Consider the following 11,673-nt stretch of genomic DNA (forward strand, 5'->3'; position numbering starts at 1 on the left):
ACAAGGACATGTGATGATGTCACAAGGACATGTGAGGATGTCACAAGCACATGCCTTTGAGCCTTTGAAGTTTTTCTATAAATAGGGGTCAGGAGCAGCAAGTTTTAGTCAGTTTGTTCGCAGCCTTCAAACGTTCGACCAGAGCTATATTTGAAAGTATTTGTAAACCTCTTCAGAGTCACTGAAATTTTTTTTAAACGTTCTCACCAATTCACTGAGCAAACAAACACATTTCAGTCAAGATGACTTTCACCTCAAATCATCTTGAAATATGTAAAGGGACCCTTTTGGGAGGTCACTACAAGGTCGAGGGTTTCCTTGAAGAAGGGGGCTTTGGTATTGTAACCAAATGTTGCAATACAAAAACCAACAAAGTCGTTGCTATTAAAGTCAACAAGAGCGACCCTGAAATTCTGCAACAGGCGAAAATGGAAATTTACATACTGGAGAAGCTGCGAGGCTTGGATGCAGATAGATGCAACATTGTTAAATGGAATGACTTTTTCATCGACAGTGACCGCATCTGCTTAAATTTTGAACTCCTCGATGAAAGCCTGTGGCAGTACATGCGGTACCGGAGGAACCGGGTTCTCCCAGTAACAGAAATCAGGCCAGTGTTATTTCAGCTCGCAAATGCCCTGTCCCACCTGGGTTCTTTGGGAATAGTGCATGCTGACCTCAAACCTGGAAACATAATGGTTGTGGACCGCTATGAGTGTCCCATCAAAGTCAAACTTACAGACTTTGGTTTTGCATGTCCCGCATCTACAGTGATTCCTGGTGACTGTGTGGGGACGGTTGGTTATAAAGCACCTGAGGTTATGATTGGTAGTCTATTTAATGAAGCAATAGACATGTGGTCCCTGGGGCTGGTAGCTGTGGAGCTTGCTACTGGGTATCCTTTCTACCCTGGGAGAAATGATTATGATGTTTTGAAATTCATCATACAGACCCAGGGACAGCCACCAGATCATGTTTTAGACTCTGGCTTTTACACTGATAACTATTTCATAAAAGACAACTACAACGGACAACACTGGACATTTAAGACCGAAAGACAATTTCAAGATGAGACAGGTTGTCAGTCCAAGGACACTCGATGCATAAAACTTAAGTGCCTCGATGACCTTGAACAACTACTGAAGATAAGGGGGTGTTGGGAAAAAATCCAAAATGTATTTGTCAGCCTAATCAAAGAGATGTTAGCATTGGATCCAAACCAGCGCATAACACCCTCGGAGGTTCTCCACCACCCCTTTTTCAATCCTGGCCTCTCTAAGAGTTCTCCCTGCACTGACATGAGTAGCACAGGGGGACAAAACCTTGTGGTCTCTCAGCAGCCTTCTAGTTGCAAAAGAGAAGAATCACAGAAAATCAGCTGCAGTTCCCAAACCTCAGAAGAATTTTCTCAACAAGAATACGTCAACGCATCAGCCAACACATCCTCCTCTATAGATGATCTTGAAATATCTAAAGGGACCTTTTTGGGAGGTCACTACGAGGTCGAGGGTTTCCTTGGAGAAGGGGGCTTTGGTATTGTAACCAAATGTTGCAATACAAAAACCAACGAATTTGTTGCTATCAAAGTCAACAAAAATAACCCTGAAATTCTGCAACAGGCAAAAATGGAAATTCTCATCCTGGAGCAGCTGCGAGGCTTGGATGCAGATAGATGCAACATTGTTCAATGGAACGACTTTTTCATCGACGGTGACCGCATCTGCTTAAATTTTGAACTCCTTGACCAAAGCCTGTGGGACTACATAGAGGACCCGGAAAACCAGGGTCTCCCCATAAGCGAAATCAGGCCAATTTTACATCAACTCACAAATGCCCTGTCCCACCTGGGTTCTGTGGGAATAGTGCATGCTGACCTCAAACCTGGAAACATAATGGTTGTGGACTGCTATGAGTGTCCCATCAAAGTCAAACTTATAGACTTTGGCATTGCATGTCCCGCATCTACAGTGATTCCTGGTGACTGTGTGGGGACGGTTGGTTATAAAGCACCTGAGGTTATGATTGGTAGTCTATTTAATGAAGCAATAGACATGTGGTCCCTGGGGCTGGTAGCTGTGGAGCTTGCTACTGGGTATCCTTTCTACCCTGGGAGAAATGATTATGATGTTTTGAAATTCATCATACAGACCCAGGGACAGCCACCAGATCATGTTTTAGACTCTGGCTTTTACACTGATAACTATTTCATAAAAGACAACTACAACGGACAACGCTGGACATTTAAGACCGAAAGACAATTTCAAGATGAAACAGATTATCAGTCCAACGACACTCGATCCATAAAACTTAAGTGCCTCGATGACCTTGGACTAATGCTGAGTATAATGTGGGGCTGGGAAAAAATCCAAAATGTATTTGTCAGCCTAATCAAAGAGATGTTAGCATTGGATCCAAACCAGCGCATAACACCCTCGGAGGTTCTCCACCACCCCTTTTTCAATCCTGGCCTCTCTAAGAGTTCTCCCTGCACTGACATGAGTAGCACAGGGGGACAAAACCTTGTGGTCTCTCAGCAGCCTTCTAGTTGCAAAAGAGAAGAATCACAGAAAATCAGCTGCAGTTCCCAATACTCAGAAGAATTTTCTCAACAAGAATACGTCAACGCATCAGCCAACACATCCTCCTCTATAGATGATCTTGAAATATCTAAAGGGACCCTTTTGGGAGGTCACTACGAGGTCGAGGGTTTCCTTGGAGAAGGGGGCTTTGGTATTGTAACCAAATGTTGCAATACAAAAACCAACAAAGTTGTTGCTATTAAAGTCAACAAAAATAACCCTAAAATTCTCCAACAGGCAAAAATGGAAATTCTCATCCTGGAGCAGCTGCGAGGCTTGGATGCAGATAGATGCAACATTGTTCAATGGAACGACTTTTTCATCGACGGTGACCGCATCTGCTTAAATTTTGAACTCCTTGACCAAAGCCTGTGGGACTACATAGAGGACCCGGAAAACCAGGGTCTCCCCATAAGCGAAATCAGGCCAATTTTACATCAACTCACAAATGCCTTGTCCCACCTGGGTTCTTTGGGAATAGTGCATGCTGACCTCAAACCTGGAAACATAATGGTTGTGGACCGCTATGAGTGTCCCATCAAAGTCAAACTTATAGACTTTGGCATTGCATGTCCCGCATCTACAGTGATTCCTGGTGACTGTGTGGGGACGGTTGGTTATAAAGCACCTGAGGTTATGATTGGTAGTCTATTTAATGAAGCAATAGACATGTGGTCCCTGGGGCTGGTAGCTGTGGAGCTTGCTACTGGGTATCCTTTCTACCCTGGGAGAAATGATTATGATGTTTTGAAATTCATCATACAGACCCAGGGACAGCCACCAGATCATGTTTTAGACTCTGGCTTTTACACTGATAACTATTTCATAAAAGACAACTACAACGGACAACACTGGACATTTAAGACCGAAAGACAATTTCAAGATGAAACAGATTATCAGTCCAACGACACTCGATCCATAAAACTTAAGTGCCTCGATGACCTTGGACTAATGCTGAGTATAATGTGGGGCAAGGAAAAAATCCAAAATGTATTTGTCAGCCTAATCAAAGAGATGTTAGCATTGGATCCAAACCAGCGCATAACACCCTCGGAGGTTCTCCACCACCCCTTTTTCAGTCCTGGCCTCTCTAAGAGTTCTCCCTGACATGAGTAGCAAACGGGGACCAAACCTTGTGGTCTCTCAGCAGCCTTCAAAACAGAAAGATCATAGAGAATCAATCTCCAGCATTGCTTCAACCACGGACAAAAATGACAAAAACACAAACAGGGATTGTAAAAAGCCATTAACAGCAGATTACATTGCAAGAATTAATTAAGCTGCTCCAATAATGATCACTTTGGCTTTTTTGTCTTTTTTAATTTTCACTCCCCCCACCCCAACCAGTCGCGACAGATGGCTGTCCCTTTAAGAGCCTGGTTCTGTCAAAGGTTTCTTCCTTTTAGAAGGGAGTTTTTCCTTCCCACTGTCGCTCATTGCTTGCTCATAGGGAATCACTTGATTGTTGAGGTGGCCAAAACTCTAGGGGAACTAGCAATTCTTGTGAAAATTGAAAAGGGAAAAAAAGCCTAAAAACATAAAAACAACTGATGAATATGTTCTTGAACTAAGGCACAATTTTGCTTAAAATCCATTAAGTAATCTCTGTGTCAAGTTCTTACCAATATTCAAAGCGGAGCAGCGGACAACTTACCATTACATCAGTCCTTCAATCAGACATAATTTGATCCAAATTGGAAATAAACTGGATGTTTATTAAATAAACCAGCTTTAAGCATCATCTAATTGTTGTTTGTAACTCTTTTTAAATATAGTGCTAACCTTTAGCCTCCTAGTAGACATACATGTTTTATAAATGGGAAAATCCTCTTTTCTTTAGAAAAGTTAAGCTCTGACCTTGAAGTCAAGGTCCCTGAGATTTAAACCTTACAGAGATTTTTAGTAAATGCTACCATGGTATTAATTAAAAAATTCTACATTGTCTCGTTCTTGAGCTATTGCATTCACAAACTTGGGTGTCCACAGCGCCCCGCCATATACCAGACTCAAAAGATTATGAGGTAGGTGTTTTGTTTTTGTTTGTTTGTTTTTTAAGTTTTTTCATAAAGATTACAACATAAAAATAACACAATTGGGAATATTATTGTCATTTTTGAAAACACTATTTTGATGTTATCTAATGCAGTGCAAAAAATAAATAACTAAATTGATAACTGGCACTGAGTCTTCTGTGTGCACACATTCTGCATCAACACACAGGGAGACACTGAGACTTCAGAAATTTTTCACTGTGTTTGTCTATACAGCCACAACTTTCAGATTTTTCACAAACAAGCAGCATGGATTTTGTCCTCATCATTTCAGCTAGAAGTACTTTATAAGGGGGTCTTTCAAGTGAACATTGAACAGGTACAGGTGCTTGAAATCCTTGAAAATGCTCGTTCAGGAGTTAGGCCTTTTTCATACAATCCCCCCATTTTCAAAGGCTCAAATTGGATTGAACAAGCAAGTTTTTTTGTTAATAATTGACCGTTTGGAGTGTAGAACTCATAGATATCAAATGTTGTTTCCTCCCTTGCGAGGCCTTTACTGTATCTGCCTTCAGTTCTGGTTGCTTTGCACTGTGAAGCTATTTGAAAGTATTTGTCAAAGAACAATGAGCACTAGATATCCACTAGATGGTGTTATAGTAAAACACAAGCATAACCCTCACTTAGACAATTTTACCTGATACACAGTTTGTGACCATGTATTTACTCTTCTGGCACTTTGCCTTCACAATTTTGTATTAATTTCACTACCTTTTGGCATGATCACCTTTTAATTTGTTTCTCACATTTGTGACAAAGACACTGCACTGGAGGCAAACAAGACTGTGTAAATACATTCAGCAAGTTGGATTAGTTTCCAGTTTCTGCTGAATACAAGCAAAAACCAGTCACTTCAGAAAGATGTTCAGAATAAAATCTGTAAAACTGCCAAAGAGCAGCACGTGAAGGTAACCGACATGAAGATAACAACAGGGTAACAAATGCAAGTGAATATGAGCATCTTTTTATTTCGCAGCCTTCCGTAAAGACGCTGAAACACACACTGTAAAAAAAATCCGTAAAAATACAGTACTATCTACTGTATAAACGTGAAGGAATTTTCCGTATTAGTCATTTACAGGTATTTTTCTGTATTTCTCAACTACTGCAATGCATTCTTTCAGGCTTCATCTGGATTTTGGACTCTGAAGTTGGAGAAACTGTCTTCAAATTTCTGTGGTAAGTATTAAAACTCATGTTTCCTTTTATCAAAATAATATTTTTCAAAAGACTCTGCGTTTTTATTTAGAAAGAATTGTTAATTTATTTGTTAACTGGTTTCGGCTGTCTCCAGACAAGTCAGGAATATTTTGCTGACTCATTTTTAAAAAAATAATTGTTATTTAGGTTTAACATGACTTAAGCTTTATTTTAGTTAATGTTAAAATAATTTTTACTGTGATACCACCAGTTTTGCCCTTCAGTGGCTGAACCAGTTTTCATAAATATTATAGTTAGCTGTCTGTGTCTCTCTGGGTATTACACAGCTGTGACTGCTAACTAGCTAATTAGCGAAAGTCAGCGATGTGGATAACTGGGGAAAGTGAGAACTTATGGTCCTAGAAATTATTCTAGGACTCTCATAAGTACTGTATCAATACCCATGTTTTACAGTTGGCTCTACTGTACACTTTAAAGGGTTTCGGGCAAAGTTACACTAACCCTAGTTTAACCCTCAGACCTTCCTGGCTGACGCTAGCAAATGCTAATGTAGCATTAGCTTTTGCTGATGATACTTTAGCAGCACTCTGATTTGGGCTGCTAAAGTAAATACTTTTAGCTAGCTGACCAGCATAGATTATTTCGGTGGTTAACAGACTGTAGTGGTAATATTATTGAAAGTATAGTTTCACCTCACCACATGTCTATTTTGTAGCACATAGAAATGTTTAGTTAATATTTATAGACAGACACATTTTCCCTGTAACTGTGTTTTTACTCCAGCATTTGTTGAAAATGTAATTTATGAAATGTTGAGCAGCATTTCTAGTATGTGGAATACTTTTGTCACCCCACTGTGCAAATATGATTAAATACTAATAATTATTACTAAAAAAAATTCAATAATAAATCAATAATAACTATTTCTTGATTGAACTATAATGTAAGCGCAGTGCTGGTGTGCAGGGGCTTTATATGCCTTGTCTATATCAAGCTTTTAGCCAAATATAAGCAGAGATATTTGTATCTTTCTTAAAAATCCAGATCCTTACAGATTATTTGAGAAATGGTTCAACAGCTATCACTACTTGACTCTAAGTCCTGCAGTGGAAAAATATCCCTTATTTCACCTTTGATCACACACTTTGGTTTTCCAGTGCAGAGCAATGAAAGACTTCACCAAGTGAAAAAAAAGATGAAGATACAAGCTGGTAATGATCCAGAGCAGCTGGTCTCAGGAAATGAAGAAAAACCCTGACCACCTTCTCTACAAACACAAGGTGAGTTTAATGTTGTGGTTGATTTCGTTTTTCAAGGTACCGGTATGTATGTTACTTTAATTATAAACTGCTTTTGTTGCAACAGAATGGTGTTATGTGTATGCAACTACGTGAATTATAATCCTTTGTAGGGCTGTGTGATATGACCAAAATCTCACATCCCAATATAAGACATTTCTCTCCTGATAACGATATATATCACAAAATAGTGCATTTTCTGTAAATTCTGTGATTCTCGGGCAACTCGACTTATGTGAAGTGTTTTCAGTTGGGCGTCGTGTACCTGGAGTCGAGTGTTTTGACCGATGCATGAAACGATACATTTTTAGACATGAGTTTAAACGGCTGCCATTTTCTTTCTGAGTATTTATTTCACGGCGTGCTGCGAGGAAAAGCCTGTTCTAACGTTTGAGTCTAAGGATTATTTTGAGCATTTTCATTAATGAAGTGAATGTAATTCAGTAATCAAAGGTGTTTGGCTATAACTGACTACATGTGTATACTGTATCATAAGTGGACAGACATGGATGTAAACCACACCTTAACCATTTGGCTGAGGCAAAACTACCACAAGGCAGTGATTCTAACTAAAAGGTACTATGGATATTATTACATGTGAACATATAGTTAAATATGACATTTTTTGTTTGTCGGGTGTCCTGTTTGAAGAAAACACTTGGTAGCCACTTGAATGAATGTAAATAAACACATTTACATGAGGGCAACCTGATTTTAAGGAAATAAAAATGCTCAAATTTGAAAGCTTGTGAGTTATTTTGTTCATGTATCAGCTGTTTAGTAGTTTTATGACAAGATGGATGCTGTCATTATATTTTAGTATAGTTTTAGAGTTGAGGAGAATAAAAGAATATTTAACATTAATTGTACCAATGTTGTTGTGTACGAAGCACAAATTAATTTAAGTTTTAATTTATGAATTTTTGAGTACATGGTGTACTAGGTTGTAATTGCATAGAAATGTACGTTCAAGGATATAAAGAACTATATTTAATGAGTTACAGTGAAAAGAAGTGCTTGGAAATAGTAATATAAACAGAAATTTCAAATTTTCTATTTACGGAAAATATCAGTTAATGATACAGAAAATATACTGTGAATAAACGGAATCTTCCGTTTTATAGCTGAAGGAAATGTCCGTAAATAGTACAGAGAGTATACTGTAAATCTACAGAATTTTCCGTTTTATCGTTTACAGAAAAGTCCGTCAAACTTCCGTAAAAAAACAGAAAATGTACTGGCAGAAAATTACCAGGACATTTTCCGTTTTTCTACGGAATATTTTTTTACAGTGTGGTTCTGCCAGAGGTTTCTTCCTGTTAAAAGGGAGTTTTTCCTCTCCACGGTCGCTCATAGGGATCAATTGGGTACAATAACTTTGTTGCTTTTTGGTCCGTCACATTGACCAAAAAGCAACATGTTCTTAATAGAGTGGCAAGTGAGTGTTTTACATTTTCCATCTGTGAACGGTAGCTTCTACTGCTCATTTATTGATTTGGCACCAATTTGGCACAAAATAAAGAAAACTTTAAACGACAACAAATGTTCTCGTCTTTCTTCAAGTCATTTTCAATAAACAAATTCAATAAATCAAATTGCATTCAGTTATTCTTGTATTTCCTCGCGTAATTAGTGGCTATCTAGTCAGTAGCCCAAAGTGCAATATGTTAGCTACTAATAATATCTTTGTATTGTTTTTCTTTGGACCGATGCTCACATCGATGCTTCTGTTTGTTGTTGTGGAAAAATAATTTAAACATCGAAACCAAACCGATTTTCTGAGATTTATTTTAAGAAATTTCAAACCTCTGCAAAGGGATCAATAAAGCCGTCGTGTGGATACAATCTTGTCTATTCAGTGGTTGGGAGTGAAGTTCTCACCTTCATGTAGGCACCAGCGTGATAATTAAGTGTGTCAGCAAGACCAGGTATTTAAGGAGCGGCTGTGGCAGCAGCCAAAGTAACTGCTGTTTCCCTTTCAAGCTTCCTAGTTTTTCCTGGAGTTCAGCCTTCAAGTTGATTCTTCCCTCCCTTAATTCAATTTACTTATTTGTAAGCTACATGTATGCTCACTAACAAAGCTAAATGAGCTAAAGCTAACGGTGCTCTTTAAATTTGAAGAAAATCCAGTTCACTTTCTTTTCTCATCAGTCCTCTCGATTGTGTCTTGTAGCAGGTTTTTGGCTTTAACACATCAAAGATCTGATGGGTTGAGTTGGCCATAAGGCTCGTCAAAGTTTAATAGTGGTGGCTTATTGGGAAAAACAGTCCTGACAAAGTCAATCAGCCCCTCCTCCCAAACATTAATGGATGATGCATGCATGAATACTCAGCAAACATCATCTATAAAAAAGGATCTGTATGTTCTGTATGTTCTGTATGTTCTGAATCACCATAAAGTTGCTAATAGCAAGAACACAACACAGCCGGGGGTCTGCCACTCTTTGTTTATTCAGATCTCTTTTCACACAATACTCTTGTTGCTTCTGAGCCTCTCGTTTTACTAAAGGTTATGATGGAGCAGCAAGACTGAACCAGTGGCTGGATAACATGAGGAGGAAGGAGTGGAGACCTGCACAAACATCATGTCTTTAAAGTGCTCGCTTTAAAACAGAATGCTTTCTAAGAGTGAAAGTTTAAGAAAATCTAACTGTAATATTTAACATGCCTACTCTCCTTTCCCCCTATTTGTACTAATTTAGGGAGCACAGCAGTTGCAGCCATTTTAAGGTTTGTTTTTTGTTTTTTCTCAGGCGAGGTCATCTGTCAGAGGGGCAAGAGGCAATATTTTGGTAAGTACTGACACAGAGGTAAGTGACTCTCCAGGTTTATTAAAGAAGGAATCAGAGTTTGGCAGTGCTGTTAAAAATTCAAAATGATTAAATTTAAAAAATAGAATTTCTTTCATTTCAATATTAGAAAACCAGACTGTTTATATTCAGTGTTATTTATGTCATTTAAATTTAAATGCTCATTTTTGTTTTGTGTGTGTTGTTGACGAGTATTAAGACTAAGACACAGATTATTTTCTGTCCCAAGGAAGGTCGATACGTTGGCCTTTAGCCAAAAGCAGACAGACAACTCTGATCAGCAATTCTTTCAGGTTTGTCTGTTTTGATGATGCTATTAATTGTTATTATCCTTTATCCAGGTAACTTTCAGAGAGGAGCGAAGCCAGCGTGCTCTGTAAACTCTCATTAAAAAAAAGATAAGTACATATTGATTTTATATTATTATGACAGCTCCTCCTCAGTGAACACTTCCTCTAGTTGCTGAAATCATTTACTAATTTTTTTCTTCCCATTTGTCTTTTGTTTTTCAGAGAAAACAGAGAGGAGACAAGGTGACATTAAGACCTAAGACAGGACGGATTGAACCCTTTCTCGTAAAAAGATAAGTATTCACTCTGCTTTTAATCAGAATATTGATAAATATCTAAAATTCTGCTCACCTGGTTGATAAAGTTACTAAAACGATTCCCTCTTTACTGTCATTTGTCCTTTAGAGAGAAGATGAGGAGAGTGAACGTCAGCAAGAATGAACAAAGTGGTAAGTAGTAAATAGTGTTTACGGTTGTTTCTAAAATATCCCAAACATTAAAAAATCGTTGAGGTTTTAACTTTTATTCTTTCTTTTCTGCCTCTTGTTTCTAAATGTCAGGAAAAAGAGCCAAGATGAGAAGAAACTCCACACAGAAGATGTTCCCTCAGTAAAATGGTAAATATATTCATCTTGTTATGACGTTTGCTCACAATAACCAGGAGTGTTCCTGTTGTTCTGAAGTGATTCACTCTCATTTGGTGTTATTTGGTGAAAACAATAAAAAGACCTCTTCAGGTCTTTTTATTGTTTTCTCTCTGCAGAGGAAAGTGATGAGACTGATGAAGAAATACTAAATACAAAGACTGACAAAGGGAACTGAAAAAGTCAAACCAAAACCTATACTGGGGGAAAACTATAGGAAACAGAACTACTGAGGCAAGGAAACACGAGGGGACGGAGATTAACACTCTGACAAGGGACAAAGGGAGACTGACACAATATTTACACACAGGAGGCTGATTATGGGAACTAAGGACACATAGAAACACAGCTGAACCGAATAAGAAATGAACAACAAGTCGAAACAACAGTTCAACAAGTTTCTAAACAGAACAAATAACTTTCAGGATGTTTCAACAATGTGTAAAATGAGTTCTTATCTTTTTTTTGTGAGAGGGCCTTTGATGTTTCTCTTTGGATCCTCCTTCCATCCATTTCTTCAGCTTATCCAATTCAAGATTGGAGCCATCCCAGCTGTTATGGGGCCAGAGGCAGGAGTACAACCTGGACAGGTCAGTCTAACACAGAGAAACAGACAACTATTCACACTCACATTCAACCTAACTGCATCTCTCTGGACTGTGGGATGAAGCTGGAGTACCTGGAGGGAACCACAAAGGTGCCAGGACTGTCTTCTCTCAGGTGACGGCCGTTCACGCTGCTCTGAAGACCCTCAGTTGTCTTTGGATCAAATAACACCAAATGAGAGTGAATCACTTCAGAAACACAGGAACACTCCTGGTTATTGTGAGCAAACGTCAT

At 38.6% G+C, this 11,673-nt stretch overlaps 1 protein-coding gene and 1 long non-coding RNA gene across 2 annotated transcripts; one reads left to right on the top strand and one right to left on the bottom strand.

The window, feature by feature from the left end:
- Positions 1–93: 93 nt before the first annotated feature.
- On the top strand, positions 94–3,959 carry LOC146693627 (uncharacterized). The gene has a single exon (XM_085478588.1). The coding sequence runs from the start codon at positions 243–245 to the stop codon at positions 3,684–3,686; it is 3,444 nt and encodes a 1,147-aa protein (XP_085334714.1). The 5' UTR covers positions 94–242; the 3' UTR covers positions 3,687–3,959.
- A 6,461-nt stretch (positions 3,960–10,420) lies between these two features.
- LOC146693628 (uncharacterized) lies at positions 10,421–11,593 on the bottom strand. The gene is made up of 2 exons (XR_014923821.1): positions 11,513–11,593; positions 10,421–11,429 (listed from the first exon to the last, which is right to left on the bottom strand). It is a non-coding gene; the product is annotated as an uncharacterized LOC146693628 (long non-coding RNA).
- Between the last annotated feature and the right edge of the window lie 80 nt (positions 11,594–11,673).

Source organism: Copadichromis virginalis, linkage group LG14, assembly GCF_057382275.1.
Source record: "Copadichromis virginalis isolate Kocher_CV1m ecotype Utaka linkage group LG14, C_Virginalis_male_GT1.1, whole genome shotgun sequence".
NCBI classification, from domain to species: Eukaryota; Metazoa; Chordata; class Actinopteri; order Cichliformes; family Cichlidae; genus Copadichromis; species Copadichromis virginalis.

Bases quoted from the DNA above. Each gene is read 5' to 3' on its own strand.
- LOC146693627 (XM_085478588.1), top strand. From the start codon at position 243: ATGACTTTCACCTCAAATCATCTTGAAATATGTAAAGGGACCCTTTTG.